General features: G+C 47.4%; 1 protein-coding gene across 1 annotated transcript in view; it reads right to left on the bottom strand.

Moving 5' to 3' along the window:
* PKDCC (protein kinase domain containing, cytoplasmic) overlaps positions 1 to 2,648 on the bottom strand; it is a 36,219-nt gene extending 33,571 nt beyond the window's left edge. Inside the window, exon 1 of the mRNA XM_032684158.1 lies at positions 1,739 to 2,648. Within this exon, the coding sequence (XP_032540049.1) occupies positions 1,739 to 2,401 (663 nt within the window). The 5' untranslated portion in view covers positions 2,402 to 2,648. The remainder of the gene's footprint in view (positions 1 to 1,738) is intronic.
* Positions 2,649 to 20,491: the final 17,843 nt, after the last annotated feature.

Here is a 20,491-nt window from a genome sequence, read left to right as displayed (position 1 = left end):
GAGGAGTGAATTACTGCAACTCCTCCAAGGTTTTCTGTGAGGGGACCGGGGCTGTGGGCAGCTTCGACAGCACTGTTGGAGGACCCCCTTGCCCACACATGCAAGGGACAGACAACATAACCCCCTTACATTCGGGGGGGGGAATGGCTGGCTCCAAACTAATGCCAAATTAATTTTTCCAGAGAAGAAAACTATACAAGAGTAACACGGGAAAGAAACACTAGTGCCTACCAAAATGACTCACGACTTTAAAAATACACACTTCAAGTTCAACCTGGCCAACTCACACTGAGCAAAAAAAACCAACACAATCTTGGGGAGAAAGAAACATCCTCTCACAGCTTACAATTAGGGTGTGTTTCCTGCTGTCAATACAATCAGTAACGATGGCTGTACCCAAGCACGGCTTTTCCAAAAAGAATTTATCAGAGCATAACAAGAGTAACTAACATCCTTCCTAAGAGCACAGGTATTTGCGTATTGCAAGATGTTGTTCACCCTATGCATCATAGGTGGACCTAGCACCACAGAGGAAAGAATACGGAAATAGGAAGGAAGGAGGGAAGGAAGGAAGGAAGGAAGAAAGGAAGGAAGGTTGGTTAATATCTATTTTCTTGGCATGGATAAATAATGACCAGCCTTTGAACAGTATATGAAACTCGAGAGCTTTGATCGCTGGGACCCGAAGTTCTCGTGGGGGAGCTGGTACTCCTGCTGCAGCTGCTGAAGAAGAAACACAAAACTCCTTTACCCGATTCAGTTCAAAAAGCACCTACTGTGAGACCGTCTGGTCTAACGTTCATTTTTTATTCTACTGCAACGCTCATGCTATGCGAATGCGAAACGCAATAGGAATTTCCATACCAGCATTTACATCCAAATGGACCCGCTGAGATTCATGCTGATGTGTAACAGTCCTACAATGCAGCCCCCTCTGGCAAGTGCCGCGGTGCCGGCGCACCGGCCAGCAAGACTCACACCCGGCCTGTTCTGGGTGAGCACGCCGTGGGCTGACCCGTGTGCCGGGGCTGCGTGGAATTAGCAGGCGCTGCCGCCGAGGCTGCGCCCGCCGGAAGCCCCAGCAGAGGCTGCCAGGGTGACCCTGCCGCCGCCTTCTCTCCGGGGGTGTCCGGAACCTGCGGCTCTCGCATTCAAGCCGGCTTTTATTTCCCGCATTTGGGGAGTACTTTTGGACCTCCGAGTTCTTCCTCAGCCTTCTCCCTCGCCCCTTTCCCCACCTCAATATTCATTCTGTTTACGAGGAAGAGAGATCAGAGAACGAGCCGCACGGCCAGCCGCCGCGGGGGGATGCCGGGCGGCAGGGGGAACGCGCCGCATGCCGCACCGTGCCCCGACCGCGCCCCCGGACCCGGCCAGGGCGATTCACTTGTCAACGGGGGATGAGAACCGCTGCTGCCAGCGGAAAGCGCCCATCGACGCGCCTCTTGCCTTCCCCGCGGATATGTGATGGGGAGAGGAGGTGCGGAGCCGCCGTGCAGGGACAGGAACATCTGTCTCGGCGACCGCCGGCCCCCACCGCGCCTCTCGGCGGGGTTGCGGTTCCCCACGGAACAGGGCAGGGGATGTGTGTGCAAATTCCCGGGAGCTCCGCAGCGCGGTCCCGGCCCGCTCCCCTCGCGCGCTGGGAGTGGTGGCGGCAGCTCCGACAGGTTGCCCGCGGCTGGACTAAGAAAACGGCGGAAAATAAGCGCGACCCACCCGCGCCCGACCCGCGTACCTGCAGGACGTTGGCGTGGCGCAGCCGCTGCAGCAGGATCATCTCTTTGACGATCTTGTAGGCGGCCAGGCGGTAGCAGTCCCCCAGGGCGGAGAACTGCCGCACGCAATGGGCGATGTCGTGCCCGCCGAAGTCCACAGCTTTCAGAGCCACGGCCAGCGTGCGGTTGAGGACCGCCTTGTAGACCGCCTTGGTGTACCCCGAGCCCAGGTACTGGACGCCGCTGACATCGCGGATGTCGCGGCAGCCCAGCAGCGGCGGCTCCAGCGAGAGCTCGGCCGAGGCGCCCGCCCACGGCCCCGCCGCCGCTCGGCCCCGCGGCCCCGGCGGCCGCGGTTGTTCCGCCGAGGTGCGCGGCGGCGCCAGGTCCATCAGGCGCCGCTCCCGCGGCCGCAGCGGCCGCCGCCCCGCCGCCGCCGCCCGGTGCTGCCGGTAGCGCAGCACCTCCTCGTAGCGCTCGCGGATCTGCCGCGCCAGGGCGGCCTGGCCGCCGCCGATCTCCTCCTCCGGCGGGTAGAGGGGGGCGCCGGGCGGGGAGGGGGGCACCTCATCGCGAGGCGGCGGAGGGTGCTCGGAGCCGGGGATGAAGAGAAGGTTGAGCAGGGTGCCCAGGAGGAAGGCGAGGCAGCAGCCGGCCGCCACCGCCGTCTTCCTGCGCCTCATCGCCACTTCGCTGACGGCTTGTCCAGCCCTTCGGGCTTCTCTCCTTTCGCCCCTTCCCCGGGAACCAGCTCCGAGCCTTTTTTTTTCCTCCTTTTTTTTCTCCCCTCTTTTTTTTTTAACTCCTGGCTATGCCGGCGGCAGAGCGGCCCCGGGCGCTCAGCCGGAGCTCAGCCCCTTACGGCGTGCCCGCATGACACTTGCCTCCCTGCTTTAAAGGCTCTGAAGCACTTATTATTAGCGGGACACGGGGAGGGCGGGGGGGATCCCCGTCCCGCTGCCCCCGCCGACGCGCGCTGATTGACAGCCCGGCCCTTCCCGCGGCCCGGCCGAGCAGCAGGGGGGCCTGGGAAACGTAGTCCCCCGGAGAAGTCCCGCCGGCCGCCGGCGAGCCCGGGAGCCGGGACTACATCTCCCAGGCTCGGCCGAGCCCCCCGGCGGGGAAGGCGCGGAGAGAGGCGGGGCAGGCGGGTGGACCCCCCCGTCGGGCGCTACCGCCGGGGGCTGCCGGGCAGGGCGGGCCCGAGGCGCTGCCTGCAGGCGGGGTGGGGGCTGTGGTGCTTCCTACGCGTGTCCGCGCAGCGCGGAGACAGTCGCCCCGGCAGCGGTTTGTGCGGGATGCTCTTGTGTCCGCCCCCCTTCAGGCAGCCACGGGGTGTGGGGGGCTGTGTTGTGCAAGCACCCACATACCCACAGAGCCACACAAAGGAGGGAGGCTCGATACCTTTTCCCCACCAAAATAAAGCGAAAGGAGGCGGCTGCAGCCGGGAGCTACTGGGTTCGTCATTCGGAGTGAAAATTGCATCGGTCGCGCTCCCTCCAGCCGCGGCACAGGAGAGGAGAGAGGGGATGGGTGTGCGTGTCACCCATTGGAAAGTACAGCCACAAATCACGGGCTCGGCATGGGGTAGCCCCTGCCCTGTTGGAAATGTGAATTGCAGGGGTGAGCGCTAATGACATGGTTATCCATCAAGCCCACATTACGATGCTGTTAGCAACTAATTAACAAATACAATCAGTCCGCGAAACTTCCACAAAGGAGAGACCATCAACAAGAGAAAAGCCGTAAAGAGTCAGGCGAGGCAAAGTTCACCACAATGGAAGCGGGAAATCATTGCCAATAAGGGAAAGGGACGAGACATTTCGGTAATACACATCGGACAGACATTAAAAAAAAAAAAAAAAAGGAAACAAAACAAAACAAAAAAACCCCAGCGGCAGTTCCCGGGAACCAGCGAGCTGTGATCGCCAGCGTTTCCTCCAGTGCTGACAGAAAACGGAGCTCATGGAACCTCAGCTGCCGCTGCCGGCGCCCAGACCCGCGGGGAAGCGCCCGGGGACCGGAGGCAGCGGCGAGACCGAGAGGAGGCGGGCGGAGGCAGCCTCGGCAGGGGATGTGGAGACGGACCGTCTCTCCCAGCAGCCTCGGAGCCTTTCTGTCGCTGCTTCCCGAGAGCCCTCCGCAGGCACCGGGATCACGTCCCACCCGCGGCCCCGCACACGGGGTGGGCAAAGGCATGGACTGCTGCGGGACTGGGCGCCCCCTCCCCGCGAGACTCCCGAGCCAGGCACTAACCACTGCAGAAAAGTGACGGGAGGGCGCGTAATCACCAATTAAAATAAAAATAACAACTGGGGGATGGGGGGGTGTCTGTACCCGGCGGGGCACCAGGCTCCCGGGCGCCCAGCCCAGCCTCCACGGGCGCTCCGCTCCCGCACCCCGCTGCGGGCCGCCCCGCGGTACTCGCTCCGCCCGCCGGGGCAGTGCCACCTGCCCTCCCCGTGGGTGCGGAGACCACGGGTCGGGGGGAGGCACGCTGCGGGTGTTGAAGAGTCGGGGGTTTATGCTTTCTGCAGTCCATGGGGGGGGAGGCCTTTTTTTGGAGGAGGAGGAGGAGGGAAGAAGGTGTGTTGGGGTTTTTGTGCTTTTGGGGAGGGTTTTTGTTTTTTTGGTTGGTTGGGTTTTTGGGAGTTATTTTGTTTTCTTTTTTTTTTCCTTTGTTTTGTTTTCTTGTAATCGTTTCTGTTCTTATGTAGTGGGAGCAGCGTTTTACCTCTCAGCCGTGCCAAGGCAGCTTGGTTGCGGACTTCCCGAGCCAGCTCGTTCCCGCTGCAGTCAGTGGAATTTCACGGGTGTAGAGCACGCGTTGCAAGCCGGAATATTTTTTTTTTCAAAGTAAGCGGGCTCATAACGGTATGATATGAGTTTCCAGAGATGTTGTGACACCTGCAGCCCTCCCTGTTTTGAGTGGGATCCTCCCGCAGGCGACGGGAGGCTCGGGTTGCTTTCCCGCGGTAGGTGTGGGAGATCTGACTGTACCGGCCCTCCCCCGCTGCGGAGCCCTTCCTCCCCCGACCCCGGGCAGGGCAGAGGGCTCTTGAAAAAATAACGTGCAGTATTACCCAGCCGATCATCCTAAACCGTGTGTTGTAGGCCAAGCCACCGCTGAGGGGGCCACCGGTGCGCTGTCAGCGCGGTGCGCAGAAGGCGCGCAGCCGCCGCGCAACCCGCCGTCCTGCACGTCCTCCGGGGAAATCCCGGCGATTTGCCCGTGCGCTTCAAACTTGCACGGTCGGCTGGATTTACGACTTGGTTGATACGAGCCAACACGTTCTGTTATTGCACAGATAGAGGCAGAATACAGTCGGCGCGGTTGTGCAAGCCGACAGAGGAGGCGGCCCTGGAATCGTTACCAGCAAGTGGTGTGAGGTCAGCGGAATATTGCTTATAGGCCAAATCGGAGGCGACCCGAGGCCAACTGCCTCATGGAGGGGGGAGCCGGCTTCTCCCAGGGGCCGAGCGCGCCACGAAAGCAGAGTGTGGCCCTGGGAATGAAGGCAGCCCCGTGGGAGCGGCTGAGGGCCCCCAGCAGGGCCAGCGCGGAGCGAGAGGAGATCCTGCTTTGCCAGGTACCTCGCATGGTACCCACACCCCTCAGTGTTTGGAGGAGTGCGCATCCTCTTGAGGCAGGGGCAGTGCCAGCTTTTCCTGCAGGACGGGAGGGACAAGGTCCGCAGTGACATGGGACATTCGCAGGCGCCGCAGAGGCTGCGCCCCCGCGGAGGTTGCGCGCCCACCGTGTTTGTGCAGTTTACGGGAACACAACCGGACCGCAAAACAGATGCTCCGTAGCAGGCGTCCACCTGTTTTTCACATCATGCTCCATCTCAAAGCCAGTTTTCTTCATTATATCCCTCCCGACAGATACCATGAAATACATCACTCATTTAGATATGGGAGCCGGCCTCTGGAGGATGACTTGCACGGAGCACTTTGATGTTGAGAGACAGATTTCAAAAGACAGAAAGCCCCTTCGATGTTTCTAATTACCCCAAGCCCGGGGCCTGCCACTGATTAGGGCGGCGGTGCCGGGGTGATGCCGAAGCGGCGGCCCGTGGGGGCGCAGCCCGGCTCGGCTCGGCCCGGCTGGGCGAGGAGGGGCAGCCTGCCTCCTCAATCCGCCCTGCCAAGGAAAACGACACGGGTGCATCAGCAGAGCTAAAGTCAACAGCGAGCCTCATCCAGTGCTGGCGTGAGAAGGGGGCAGCAGCCTTTGCTGCGCCCCCAGCGCCTCCCAGCCGCGGGAGGAGGTTTGTGAGCAGGCAATATCTGCTCCCGCAGCCAAGACTTTTGCAAGGGGCTGCGCTGAAAGCATTACAGACCTTGCTAACACTTCTGCTCACATGCGAGCCTTTTATCTCGGCAGCGCAGTTGGAAAAGCTGAATCACCGAGGAGAGAGTGAGGACTGAAGGGTATTTTTTCATATGCAACAAGCTGCTCTTTATTTGATCTTCACAGCCCCTATTGCTATCAATATTCCTAAACCTGAGGGATCAAACATGGAAAAATTAAAACCATGCTGCCACGCTAAATAAGATTAAGATCGTGACAATACATTTACTGCTCCTTGGGGAAATAATTTTGTTGCTGCAGGAGCCATGGCCATCCTGGAGGCAAAGCTTGTGTTTCAGGAATGGGTGATGGGAAAGATGTTCAGGAGTCAACCTCCAAACCCAACTAGGAGCAGTCTAAAGTGTCCATGCTCCTGTCCCACTCTGTGCTCCCAGCCTGGCTGCATGGGCATCACTAGTCTATGGAGTCAATGAAATTTGCTAAGCTAAGCTTCACTATCTCTGTTGTACATTTACAAGCACGCATCTTCAAGTGAGTGCCACTGTTGGTCTCAAGGGATTTTGATGGCAGGCCCCAAAAAGGAAGTCCCACATTTTCAAGCATCGGTAGCTTCAAGATCTCACTTAAACTGCAACTGGAAACTGGGAGCCAGAATTGTTCAGAGCTTCTCCTGAGGAAGTTTGTTCTTCCAGAAGTGTCCTGTGCTCACGATTCCCCTTTGACAATGAAGGAGTTAATTTTTTTTTTTTTAAATTACTTCATAACCTTTTGAATTCCTGGCCACCTGTTCTGGCTGATGTGGAAAGAGAGCTTTCTTGGAAAGTCCAGCCTCAGACATGAGGTCAGAAGTCCCTTGAAAATAGAGTCCACGTACTGCATGCCTTTTTGCTGAGGAGTCCTCCATGTCCAATCTCTCCATCATTCCCTGCTTTGCCAAGGATTTGTCAGCTTTCAGCGCAGCGTGGAAAGCTTCTCTTTCCTCATGGATGTGGGACCAGCACTGAAACCCTGCACATGTATATTTTGTAGCCTTTTGTAAGTTTTCTTACATGGCAAAATCTTTATAGTGCTTTTTACTTTAAGCAGGATCTCTTTTTCTGATGTTTTCTTCCTTTTCTCTCAGGAAACCCACTCCCGTGTATATTTGAAGCAAGCTGAGATGCAGCCAATTGTATTCGTTCTGGCTGGAGCAAAAATGCATAATGAAACACTGGATGTGTGGTATGAGTCCAAAATAAATGGTCACTAGCAGAGCCAGCAAAAACCTACGAGCTCAGATAGCCTGTGAAAAAAGGAAAAGCTTGGACTTTACCTGCAGTGCTCTGCATTTTTTCAAAGGAAAATATGAACATTGGGGTTTAGAGAGCTTGGGAAGAGATGCTGGGGCACTGAGCCTTTTTCACTACATTTGTGAATTGTGATGATTCTTGCATTCTTTGTGAATACAGCATCTGTAAGCGGGAGAAAGTGTTTTATCTCCTAACCTGTTATTCTCAAAGCGCAGCAGTTCAGTTTTTATGTGCCAGATGTCAGTGTGCCCTGATTCTTCAGGCAGTTGGGATTAAAGTTTCCCTGTATCAGAGAGGTGTTATAAGAATAACCCCATTAATGTATGTGGAAATCTGATACTGCAGCGATAAAGACCCTGTAAATATTTACACAGACAGACAAGCTCATGGAAATTTTACATTATTAGCTTAACTTCATTACAAGGAAGTAGTTGAGAAAGTCAGCAGTATATTATATTCACTTTTTTTTTAATTAAACATTGACAACACATCTGGTGCTGCTTGAAGCCACAAGATTCAGAGGGTCACTCTTTTAAATATTTTACAATCTGCAGTGAAATATCAAGTCTCAGGCAAAGGAAAAAAAATTAACATAGCTGCTATAAGAATAAATCTTGCCGGTCAGACCTTTTACACTTTTAAGAGTTAATAAAATAGTGAGTAAAGAACAACCAGAGAAAATAATTTATTTGGACATTCAAAAGCCTTTTGATAAACACCCATACAAGAAACTGTTAAGGAAACTTGGTAACCACAAAGTGAGAGGTAAAGTCCTGTCATGGATTAAAATCTGGTTATAAATGGGTGTGGAATAAATAGCCAATTCTAGTAGGGAAAGAGATTAATAATGAGGTGCCCTAGAGAGCGGGACTCAGACCAATATTGTTTAATGCTTTATTAATAACCTGGGGGTGAATAGTGAAGTGGCAAAAGTGGATGTCAATAGAAAAGTACTTAGTTTAGGTCAGGAGCAACTCCAGAAGAATTTAATAAAATGGCAGGACCATATACGGAAGTATGAGGGCAACTCGGAAAGTGCCTTCAAACCCTACAGCAGCGGTTCTGCTCCTCCTGGCTCATGTGCCTGTCTCATGTCTCTGCAAAGGTGAGGGTAGGTAAGCAAAGGACAGGCAGATGCTTCTAAGCATCTCAAGTACTTTTTCACTCCTCCCAGTTACTGCCAGCTCCCCAAGTTTGTTATGCCAAAAAGAAAGACTGAACTCCCACATGGCAGGCACCTCTACCAGTCTCTGAATAGTATCTCCACGAGCTCCTCCAGTAATTGTTTAAAAAAGCCAGTGTGGGTTCCCATGGCTGAACCTCTCCAGAGGATATGCCAAAAGCTCTAGAGGTCACCTCTCACAGCCATTTCAAAAATTATGTGTTTGATCTGATGAGCATGACATGGCAGCAAGCCTCAAGTCCGCTTGATCTAAGGACATGAGCTCCTGAGTGCTGCCTGGCACATGGAAAAGCAAAACCTGCCAACACAGCTGGGTTGCAAGTATCTGTATGAACATAGTAGTCACATCATCTAATGCACTGCAGGATAAAAGCACAGGAAACCTGAACTCACTGCCACTGAGCTTCTAGGTGAGTTGTTTAGGCAAGTTGTTTACTCTGTGGCTTTTTGTTCCCCCTGATTTCACTCTTGCGATGTGGCTGCATCTTGCTGAACTGTGTTAATGTGAATTGTGGCAGCATGACCTGGCACAGGCCTGAATTCACGTTGCAAGCTCAGTATTTGAGCCTGGTACACAGACAAATGTACTTATCAGCACTCTGGATGACATTCGATGGCATCTTTGTATAATCTTGTTGCTGCCAGTCCTCAGTTCCTGTCTTTTCCACAGTGCCACCCAAATGCAGTGCAGGCTTTTGAAGGTAAATGACATTTATGGAAATTCAAACGGCTGTTTTTCACAGGGATTTATTATTGTTTTGTTTTTACCCAGTGGGTCATTTCCAAGGATACTATTCTAGAAAAGAAAGCAACTCATAAAGAAAGATTTTTTAAAATCCTCTTGATATGATTTGTAAAGTATTTTGAAGTATCAGCAATAAAAGAAATTCTTTTTAAATCCCCTCTTTCATCTGATGATTTATATTACATTAGAAATGCCCTGTGTCCCCAGCACTGGAACTCTAGAGGAGTAGGTGGGGTATCAGTGCTGCTCACAGAGGGCTCTGTTCCCAAAGAGAACTGGAAGGCATCACACTCCAGGTGGGCAGTGGGAAGTCCACATGCACATGGGAAAATGATTTATCTCTGATACTGCAGCACCCAGGAGACAGCCCTGGGCTCCCCCCTCTCAGTGAATCACACTGTCCCCACATTTGTAGTTTAATTCAAGCTCTCCATGGCTTTTAGACACTCTTGGGATTCTTACTTTTACTTCTTTTTTTCATAGCCTGTAATGAAAAACCATATACACATGTACATAACATTCATTCAGCCTAAGACTTTAATGCAGTGGGGTGGGCTCATGGTATGAATAGGCTTTGTGTGCAGAGCTGTATGCATTCACATCAAATGAGGACCTGCTTGGAAGTGAAGGAACATCAGCAGTGCTGGTCTAATCACCCAGCATGTGGAACCAGGGATTCTGCCAAGCATCAGGCTGGAAAGGAGTGATTTTACAGGCCAGGGGTGCATGCTGTCTTTGCTGCTGAGCCTGAGGCACAATTCTTTCTAGTCTTGGTTCATGCAGTTATTATGGGAGGCCAAATGTTCAGGCAATGTTATGGTAATATTTGCTGTAAATATAATGCTACACGAGCATAGTGTGCAGTCATGCAAATGTGAAGGTGACTAAATGTCTTGGAATTGGTGGTTTAAAATCAGTATGTTTCACTATTAGCACCATCACTTTTCTCCGTCCAAAGGAAAGGTTTTGGAGTTTTTTCTGGTAATCAGGATAGGACAGAGTCAAGGGCAACCTGTGGCCCTGGGCAGCTGCAACATTAAAGCAAGAAAGACTAAAATTCAAGTATGTGACTTCAAACCACTGAGGCAGAGCCCTAGCACTTCCTTGGAAGTGGCTGCCCTCTGTCTACCTCACTGCCCTGGTGTGGTGGGAGGTACAACTGTCTCCACTGTGTCTTTACCACTCTTCAGATTCTGCTTGAGGTCTGCTTGTCCTTCCCATCTTCACCACTGAGCCTACTTCTCCCAGCACACCCTCCACGCAGCAAGCCCCTCCAGTCATCACTTCTGATTCTTCCTCCTGGCAGCAGAGAATATGGCATTTTCTCAGCCATGGCCTTCTCCTCCATGTCCTCCTCATCCTCCTTCTCTGCCCTTTCATGGATTACAATGACTGCATGCAGTGACTGAACCACTTCTAGCAGAGCAGGGCTGACTACTCTCCTCCTTGTTCCCAGGACAATAAGCAAAGCTGGCATTTTGTTAATCCAGACGTAATTAATCATCACCAATGTTTTTATTTTAATTCCTCTGTTTCCATAGCCTTGAAGAGCTTTAGGAGCTGTGAGCTTTTGTACATAATTGTAGAAGATGTGGATATTTTGCCAGGCCATAAAATCCTTTGCAGCAATAGTAGTTTTTTAGAGGACTTAAATAATTTTGGATTAAAATCAGGACAGAAATAGAAAGGCCAGACTGGAGAGGTACAGAAGGAGGTTGTCTGTTGTTCCAGCAGCATAGAACAATGGGAAGGAGCAGGAGCAGAGTATTTTGTACTCAGAAGATGATTTCTTGCTGTCTACCAATTCACAAAGTCATGGCAAAGAGGAAGACCTGGATCTCTAATTTATTACTCTGCCTTGGTATCTACCTCCAAGGATGCTGGCAGGTAGGATAATTGCAGTAGTTGTTCTTAGAGAGGGGAATGCAGTACTTTCCTTGAAAGAACCCAAGACTGCATCCAGGAAATATGTCAGGTCACTTTACAGCCTTTCATTTGAATAGACAAGATGTTTGATTTGTTTCTCAGAGTCACTTTGAAAAAAAAAGGCATGAGAAAATGTCAGAGAATTTCCTCTTTCCCTTTCCCACCCAAATACAAAATCAAATAAAAGCAAACACATGGGACACAAATACAAGAGCAGCCCCCTCTGCACATATTCACTGTGATACACAGGCTGTTTCCAGATGTATGGATTAGACCTCATCCAACTACTGCTTAAAGCTCAGCCTTAGCATATACATTGACCAAGTTAGAAACTTCTGGGGAAACTAATGCACTCAGTAGTCAGGCTCCTGCCTTCAGCTATGATATTGGTCACTGCATCTATTCTGTGACCCTTTTGCCATCTCCTCACTCCAACTAGACCATTTTCAAGCCTGCTAAAGTATAAACTTAAAGTCCTTGGAGTGTAATTTATAATGAAAAATACATTATGTGATTTTTTTTGTCTTTTGCCTGAATATTTTTTACTGTTGGTATAGTATAGACAGGAGACTACATGATGGGATTTCCTCCACCATGATGGGAGGGACACTTCCTCCACTCATAATGGGCTGATTATTAAAAACTATTACGTAAATTATTCTGTATTCCAGTGGGTTTTTTCAGCTGTGCATAAAAGCATTGAGTCAGTCCCCGGTTAAAAGATGAATAGAAGAAACAGAGACACCCAGCACACACACTGCCAGCAGTTGGGGCATGTTTAACAACACAAAAGGTGGATTTAAAGCCCATTCTGCTGATATCCACTTTAGGAAAGTAGATGCAGTGACTCAGAGATGCAGGGAAGATGCCCAGTGGGTTTCTGCAAGGCCAGCCAAGCCCTGAAGATGGCTGCAGAGTCAGGCCCTCCTGAGATGCTCACGCCTGGATGACTCAGCACATGGCCCACAGGAACAGGAGCACCCTGATGCCATGACTGGGGGAGACTGACCACCCACCAGGGTTCGATCACACCTTCGTTAAGGGTTGAAGGGATTTCTGAGGATTTTTCAGGTAATATACTGTTATAGGGGGGGAAAATAAAACAGAACAACTACCCCCCAAAAAACATTAAAATTGTTTTAGCCCTCAAATCTAGGTTAATTCTTGAGTCACGTTTGAATCTAGCAAAGTCATATTGATCTCAACTACTTTGACAGAAATGCTGAGAATTTTATATTCTTTGAGCACCCCAGTGGATTGAAAATATTCCTGAGAGATTATTAGGCTCTCAGCTACTGCTCCAATTCACAGAAATTAAACCTTCCATCATCTGGTTTTTATATTTGGAAAATGTCAGCTATACTTCCTATCACGTATATTGTTGCTTCAATGCACTGAGCCTTCTGTGAATTTCAAAACACATAACTCAGCTCTCAAGCATTTCTTTTGTAAATATTGATAATGGTTTCAAGTTCTTTATTAAATAACTTTTTAATGAGTTTGAGGACAAAGAACTATTTTTTCACAGTCTCACGAAGATAAGAATCATAACATATCTTTCTGTACGATGGAACACATGGTTCTCAATACTTCATTGTGCAGCATTGGCTTTCCTCACTTTAAAAAAGTTTACTTAAACAGAAAAAGCCCCACAATTATGAGAAATAAAATCTAAGCAGGCCATACTAAAATGTCCGAAATCACATGCAAATGCTATGTGACAGCTTTGCAGGTCAGTGTGTGCTGACATTTGGAGCAGCATTAGAAAGCTCCCTTTAATCCAACAGCAAGAAGAGCTACAAAATGCCACCATCACTGCTTAGTATGGTTCAGTGTAGAGACTCTCCTGGCTCAGCATTATTTATAGCCTGTGTTTTTACCAGAAAGGATCACTCTGTATATGCTTAAGATCGAAGACAGTAAAATATTATGGCAAGGTTCACCAGGGGAAGTTTCCAGGGAGAGGTTTTTTATCAGTTTACAGACATGGTCAAAGTCCTGCAGGAGAACTCCTCCTTGGAGCAGGCTGTAAACAATTTACATGGGAAGGTAAGAGGAAGTCTTTAGGGTGCCTTGGAAAATATTAAGTTATAGAAGTTCTGACCTCTGTCTTCTAGATCTGGCCCAGAGGACTGATGTTTACTAGCAAGTATGCGGCTCTATAGGAAACTGCATACTGTTGGTGAAAGTAGGGTTATTTTTTTACTACATTTCAATTAGAAGTTGGACTGGTTAGCAGTATACTAAATCAAATATGCTGTACAACTAATTTTCTCTATAAAAAGCCAAATGTTTACCTTTGAACTTAAAAATGTTGCCTTCAGGCAAATAGTGTTCCAGCCAGCTGTAGTTTAAACGCATGGTGCATGTAGCTTGCTTCTTCATTCAACACTCAAAATCATTCATGTTTGCTAAGTGGAATTAAAAGCCAGCTAGGAACAGATTACTGGTCCCCTGATAATAGCTTTTCTTCTCACACATTCCCTTGAAGACTTTCAGGTCTAATAATAACATTTGCCTGTGCTGATCCCATTGACAGCTTGAAACCTTAATGACGATCCATTTGAAATGTTAATACTTAGTTTTATTTGCATGTTTATTCAAGGGAATTTGTATTGAACCGTTTAGCTGCAACTAAAAACAGAGGTCAAGAGACAAACAAGAAAGTTTAGGTGATTTTAGGTGGTGTTTTAGGTCCAGCTCATGGCTGGACATGTTGCCAAAATTGTGCTTTCCCAGCAGGCTAGGAGAAACATCTAGGCACTCCAGCCTCCACCTGAGAAATTGTTCTTGTTAAAATTAAATACAAAGACATGCATTGGCACTGATGGTTGGGGGTTTTTGTTCATTTTTTTCTGCAGCCAGGATGGCAACAAAGCCACAGAACATCTGTATTAAACATGAAACCAAAAGATAAGGGCTGGGAAAGGAGCTGTTGTTGATTACCAGCTAAAGGTTCTTATTTGCATCTATTATTTTAATGATGCTGAGACATAGCTGTAGTGTGTAGGACATGTTAGGGCACCAAGCGCATTCCAAGGGTATCTTTTCATCCGTTTCCAGTTAAGAAGTATGTATTACTGAGTTGTGAATTAAAAGAACCATTCAATCTTCCATCTTTGTCATTGTGCCAACACACAGGAAATGACCTCGTCCTAAAGAGCACCTGCAAGTCTCATTAAGATACATCTAATGTCACCCATTGCTTTTCAGACTCCAAAAAGGGCCTCTTACAATCTACCTGCTTCAAATTCCCTGAGGTTTTATTGGCTCAGAACACAGATTACTTGTCTTGGTATCAGGGATTTCCTTCCTTTTGAACGAGAACATAAAAACACAAAGAAAGCCTAAATTCAAGTAATGTGAAAATATTGTTTTTGATTCCAACCCATACATTCAAAGTTACGGCTGAATGTTTGACTTTACCTTGAAATGTGATGCCCTGACTCTACATATGATCTTGTGGAGTATAAAATGTTTGGAAGCCTTTGAAAAAATGAAAATATTCTTGGCTTTGCTTGTGCTCCTATTATTATGCTTTCTTTAATGCATTTATAGTTGGCTCAATAGATCTTTATATATATCAAGCTTGAGTAGCAAGTTTCAGGACTCATGAAATCTGTGTTGTTACTGAATGTAATGGTAGCACACAGTTGAATCTGTTGTGCACTTTACATATGTTGTATCTTTAGGTGAGTGTATCCTCACACATCAGTGGTATAGTCCAAAAGTTTGACCCAAATCTTTCTGAAGCATACAGCATGGAAGTTTATTTCAGTGATATGCAACACCGTGGTCTCCCTTCTTAAGAGCTGAGAAGCAAGTTACAGACACCTGCAACTTTACATTGACCTGAAATTGCCCTTATTTTTCCCTTTTAAATTCAGACAAAGCAATAAAATTTAATGTATACATGCACTTACTGCATTAAAATTAATGGTTTCATTTCCACGCTGATTACTAACCATGAGCTTAAATGAAATTAGTTCTCCTAGAGGGTGACTAATTATCCTTAGTAGTGAATACTGGTTTTTAGACATAGTTAAAATGCAGCATAGAGAGCAATGAATATTTTGTGCTCAACACGCTCAAATGCCTTAGTGATCTCAGGTTTTTTTGATATGTTCTGACAAGAAATAATCTCTGAGCTCCATTCAACAGCTCACTCAAGTCAGAATTAAAAGGGAAAATATATCAGTCATCTTGAAAGGTTTAAATATAATCCCTTCTAATTAATATTTTTTTTCCCATTGCTCTATGTTCACTTATAATCCTATCAGAAGTCTTCTATAAGAACACCTAAGCAACTTCATACATGGCTTATTTTAAAGAAGAGATTGTACATTCATTGGGCACATTCAGCAATGTTCTCCCAAGGGTGGTTTTTGTATTATGAGAGTCAAACTTTAAGCACATAATTAATTAGCAGTCAGAGCAAGCTGAATGTGAATGGAAGTGAAGAGCTTGCAATCAGAACAAATTAACACAGTCATGTAGTTTGCAGTGCCTGCAAGCTTATAGTTCCATTCAGCCAGATACTGTGTGACTCCAGGAAGGATACAGTCCCTGTTCCACAAGTCTGTTATTGAAAAGAAACCCTTTGCCATTCTGTGAAGTGATCTTCAAGGATTTTAAACGATCCAAAAGCTGATGTTATTACCCATACACTGAGCAGTGGTTCACCCTTCAATCAGTTAACTTGAAAGGTATGGAATTCCTCCAAGCCTGGCATGCATATCAAGGGGAATGAATGTGTTCTCAGGTAAGACTTTGGTAGATGGGAAACAGTATCTGAACTAGGAGTTGACTGGAAAACATAGTGTCAAATAACTTTGGACTGTGATTTCACTGGGGCCTCATAAGCTCTGAAACCAAAGCTAGTTCCACTGGATGCTGTGTGTGCTTACAGTCCTATTCAAAAGTTGGCAAAGTATTATCTTCACAACTGGTCCTGGTGGACAGTTAAAGTATGATGGCAATGTGTTTGCGTGGGGACTGTTTATTACCCTTGCAGCACTTTTGAATATCTTTGCTCAGTTTTGCAGTCATTTTATGTGCTCTGAACAGATAGTGAAGTTGTGAAGTGTGAGTTGTGTATCCAGCTTTGCAGATACATCAAGAACATCAGGGCTTTCCCTGTGCATCTTTCTGTCTAACACACTGACAGACATATGTGCAGGCTACATATTTAACAATCAACATCTAGCAGCTTTCTCAAGTTTATCAATCTGGAAAGTTGGCAGAACCAAGCTCGGAATTTGGATTACAGGTTTTTTTCACAAGGTGTGCAATTGTCCTGGCAAATAAAGCCCTTAAGTCCCATAAGGAGCTTTAGAGTATGCAATTACTTTAAAGGACAACCATTTAAAGGACACTGAAAGCCTCACAAAGTTTTACAGCTTTTGTGGCAAGACCTTCTGGCTCTTAACTGCCAAACCCAATCCAATGATAACCATTTGTCTCATGAGAAAAAAAATGTCCTGATGGATGTTTCTAATCCTGCACATAGCCCATCAGTTGGGAATAGATGCAAGAGTACAGGTATTTTTCTTTAGTTCCTCCTGTTAGTTACCTGTTAGTGAAAAAAAAAGACTTGTGTAGGTAACCCAGCGTTCCTCTTATATTCTACCTGAATACGAGCTCTGCAGTGCTGCAGAGCTCAGGGAACAGAAGTGTCTTTATGTTATATTGCAACAAAAAAGGACATATACCTGAACCTAATCACCATACATAAGAAAGGCAGCATTGTAGCTAGGACCTGGAGGGAAGAAGCCCTTTTGTAAGTTGTTTTCTTACGGAAAAGATTAAAAAATAATGCTGTTGAGCAGCTAATGCCATATTTACTTTCCTGTTTTTGTTTTAACACAGACTGTCTTACGTAAAAGGAGACTCCACCACACTCACCCAGCACTTTTTGCCTTAGGCAATGAACCTAGCAAATTCATCTATCAGTTACACCAAACCACAGCATGCTTTTCTAAGCTTAGCTTGTTATTGTCTTTCAGTCTGCAGAATAACTCAGGGCAATGGAACAGTTACTGGCACTGTAAATGTTTTCAGACACTGAAGCTAGTAATATGCAACCTTATTTGAATTAAATTACCTCTTTAAGAGAGTCTGAAACTGGATGACTTCATATAATTCATTATGTTTAAGAAGGCGGTTTAGCGTGGCAAGTTAAAACCCATTAAATTGCTCTGTAGTTTTCTTGGCTGTGGTTGTTTTTCTTAAGTGAAAGTAATTAAACATAAATATTTACTAATATCCCAGGCTGTGAAACTCTATAGCCAGTAAGAGGAAGAAGGAGAACCAACTCAGTGTTAGCTTCCTACATTAATGCCCCATGCTGGCTGAAACATGCTTGCTGGCTTTTCCACAAACAGGGCTGGCCAATGTGGAGCTCTGATGGGGAAATCGGAAGCTGAGCAGTTGAATTTATTTAAACAAGAGGAGGAAACCACTAGTCAGATGTGATCTCTTTTTTAAGTGCAGAGTTAATGCAATGAGGAGTAAGACATCACAAGTAAATTGGCATTTTCCCTGCTGATCCTGGACAAAGATCTGCTCCAAAAATCTTTTGATGTCAATGGAAAAAACCCCACTGAGTTGAGTGGGTCCTCCATTGAGGCAGCACATTCATAAGCACTGTGAATGAGTACAGGTGAGCCCAGCCACTGAGGCAGCAATGCCTTCTTCTGCCCCAAGGACCCCACCTTACTTCTGCTCACCCCACCAGCATGAGTTTTAGTGTGGCCACACAGAGAACCAACACCTGCAAATGCCAGCCAGGGTTGGTGCTGCTGGATTAGCCTAAAATTTCTGTAAGTCAAAAGCTCTCTTCACCAGGATACTGTAAAGTTGGAGAGATGGCAGACACTGGTAGAGGCAGCAAACTCTGTTAGTCTGAATAATATAAACTCCCAATAGGTATATTCTTAAGGGACCTGTCAGGACATCAGCAATGAGCCCAGACTGCCCAGTGTGCCCAGTGAGCATCTCAGGGTGAATACTCCATCTGAAACCTCTTCAGATCTGATTTTCAGACAGGCATATGAGACTTAGCCCTGAAATAGTACTCTCTACTCTGTCTTTTATACCCCATCTGAAACTGAGGAGCCTCTCATAACTTTTTAGGACTCCAAGGTAACACAATTAAGCAGAGTTAAATTATTTCCATGCTGTAATACTTACTGAAAGTTGATCTATGGACAGATTTTGCCCTTTCTACAAAAACTGGGTTCACTTCATGCTTATAGTATGACTTGTCTTCCCCAGCATCTGATAAAAGAATTCCCATAAAAGACCCAAGTCCTCCTACACTGTCAGAAAAGTACAAGTCTGCTTAGCTTGAAGAAGGTATCAATTGCTGGCCAGGGGCACTACTCCTAAAGCGAGGTACCATGCACTGTGAAAAAGAGCAACAAAACCTTAAAGCAGATGGTGATTAGGGTCAGCCATATGCCTCATCCTTTGCCTTCTCTGTACGAGCTGCTCTCCATCTCATGCACATGGCGGGATGCAAGGGCAATCAGTACCTCGCAGCATCAGGCTGGGCCAGCACAGTCTTTGCAGAGCAGTGTGTGCCTGAGGGCTTCCCAGCCCTGAGGGTGGGTGCTGAACCCTCTGCCCCCAACACAGCACTTCTGTCACACAAGTTGTGTTGGGCCACCCCAGGACCACAATGACACCCATTAACTGAGGGCCCAGTCAAGCAACATTATTAAATATATCATGAAGCTTTAAACCCAAGCAGCTCAGCTGGAACAGGTGTCAGGCAGTGGAAAGCTTGAATTACATGAATGGGGAGGTTTATTAGCAAACTCTTAGTTTGAGTATCCCAAAGATCTTGTTGCTGCATGTTTAATATTGCTGATGTGGCTGTGCCTTTCAAGGTAAGCAAGGAACACTGAGTTGTTGCATTAGTGTTTCCCATCCACATCCATCCAGAACAGACCGTGGAAGGTTTGTTTGACAGGGTGTTCAATGTGCAGGTGGAGAAGAGGATTAGGCCAAGAGTAATTAATTTGAGAAGTGACTTTTTTTTGTTCTGTGAAGTAACAGCCCCGTAAACTATCTCCCCTGCCCAGCAAGCAGATGTCATGTGAAGTGACATAGCACTCTTCTCTCCCCTCCGCTGACCCCTCAGAAGACACACCATGAGGGGTCAAGTCGCCCTGGACCAGCATTTCTTCATATCCCCTGCCAAGCTGGGTGGCAGTTCACGCAAAGTATGCTCTTAAGGCGCATGATGTATTTCAGTCGTGGTTAAGTCCAAAACCTTCTGCCAAGAACAAGCTTGTTAAAAGCTGCTTTAGTCAGAAAGATGAAATATTAAGCTGCCTGCCTTTATAAGACAATCGCTCATAGGAGCTGAAAATCAGACATTTTCCTTTGGAATAAGCTGGCTGGATCACTTTGGTCTTTTGGGGGTACAAAACGCAAAGAAACTGCCAAAACAATTTAAAAAAATGAGTTCTATACGTGTTTGGGAAGCAATGTGTATGTTCTCCTGGAAGAGGTTACCCCACACGTTCTCCCAGCTCTGCCCTGCTGGCCGGGTGCCTGCAGATCCAGGCCTTCCTCCTTCTTGTGCTGAAGTGCTGCGGCCTTGGCGCCTGATGGGCAGAGCCTCATTTAACACAGGGCCCCTGTGCTCCTTGGCAGCACTATTAGCAGTGGGCTAACTTTTCTGCCAATAAAGACCAATGGCAAAAGGCAATATATGACATTTACTAAGGCTGTTGGGTATACAGGAAGAAAACCAGTTACAACTGTATTTTTTGAATGAACAAGCCCTTATCTAATTTATAAATCAGTCAGCCAGAGCATCCTTCAGCCATATTACACCAGGCTGAATTTTCATCAGGTTTTTGACACCAATTTTGTTGCGCTTGATCAAATTGACATGTGTAAGGCAAATTGCCAACAATAATTCAGGTCCAAAAGTGATAATTCAGGACATGGCATGTTTCTATCTGAGGTACTACTAAGTAAATACTAAGAGCCAGGCTTAGTACTTTCATTTGAAAGCTGGAAGGCAGCTTTCAAATAGTCTGAGAACACAGTTAGATGCTGGAAAGCAGTGCCATGGAAAGGGTCCTTGGAATCCTGGTCAATGGCAAGTTCAATATGAGGCAGCAGTGCCCTGGCAGCCAGGAGGACCAACCGTGTCCTGAGGGGCATCAGGCACAGCATTGCCAGTCAAGGGAGGGGATTGTCCTACTCTGTTCTGCACTGGTGTGGCCTCACCTTGAATATTGTGGCAGTTTTGGTAACCACAATATCAGAAAGATATTAAGCTCTTAGAGAACATCC

The sequence above is a fragment of the Chiroxiphia lanceolata genome, chromosome 3 (assembly GCF_009829145.1).
Source record: "Chiroxiphia lanceolata isolate bChiLan1 chromosome 3, bChiLan1.pri, whole genome shotgun sequence".
Classification (NCBI taxonomy): Eukaryota; Metazoa; Chordata; class Aves; order Passeriformes; family Pipridae; genus Chiroxiphia; species Chiroxiphia lanceolata.
The sequence above is the reverse complement of the archived record's forward strand: the minus strand, read 5'-3'. Positions and strand labels throughout refer to the sequence as shown.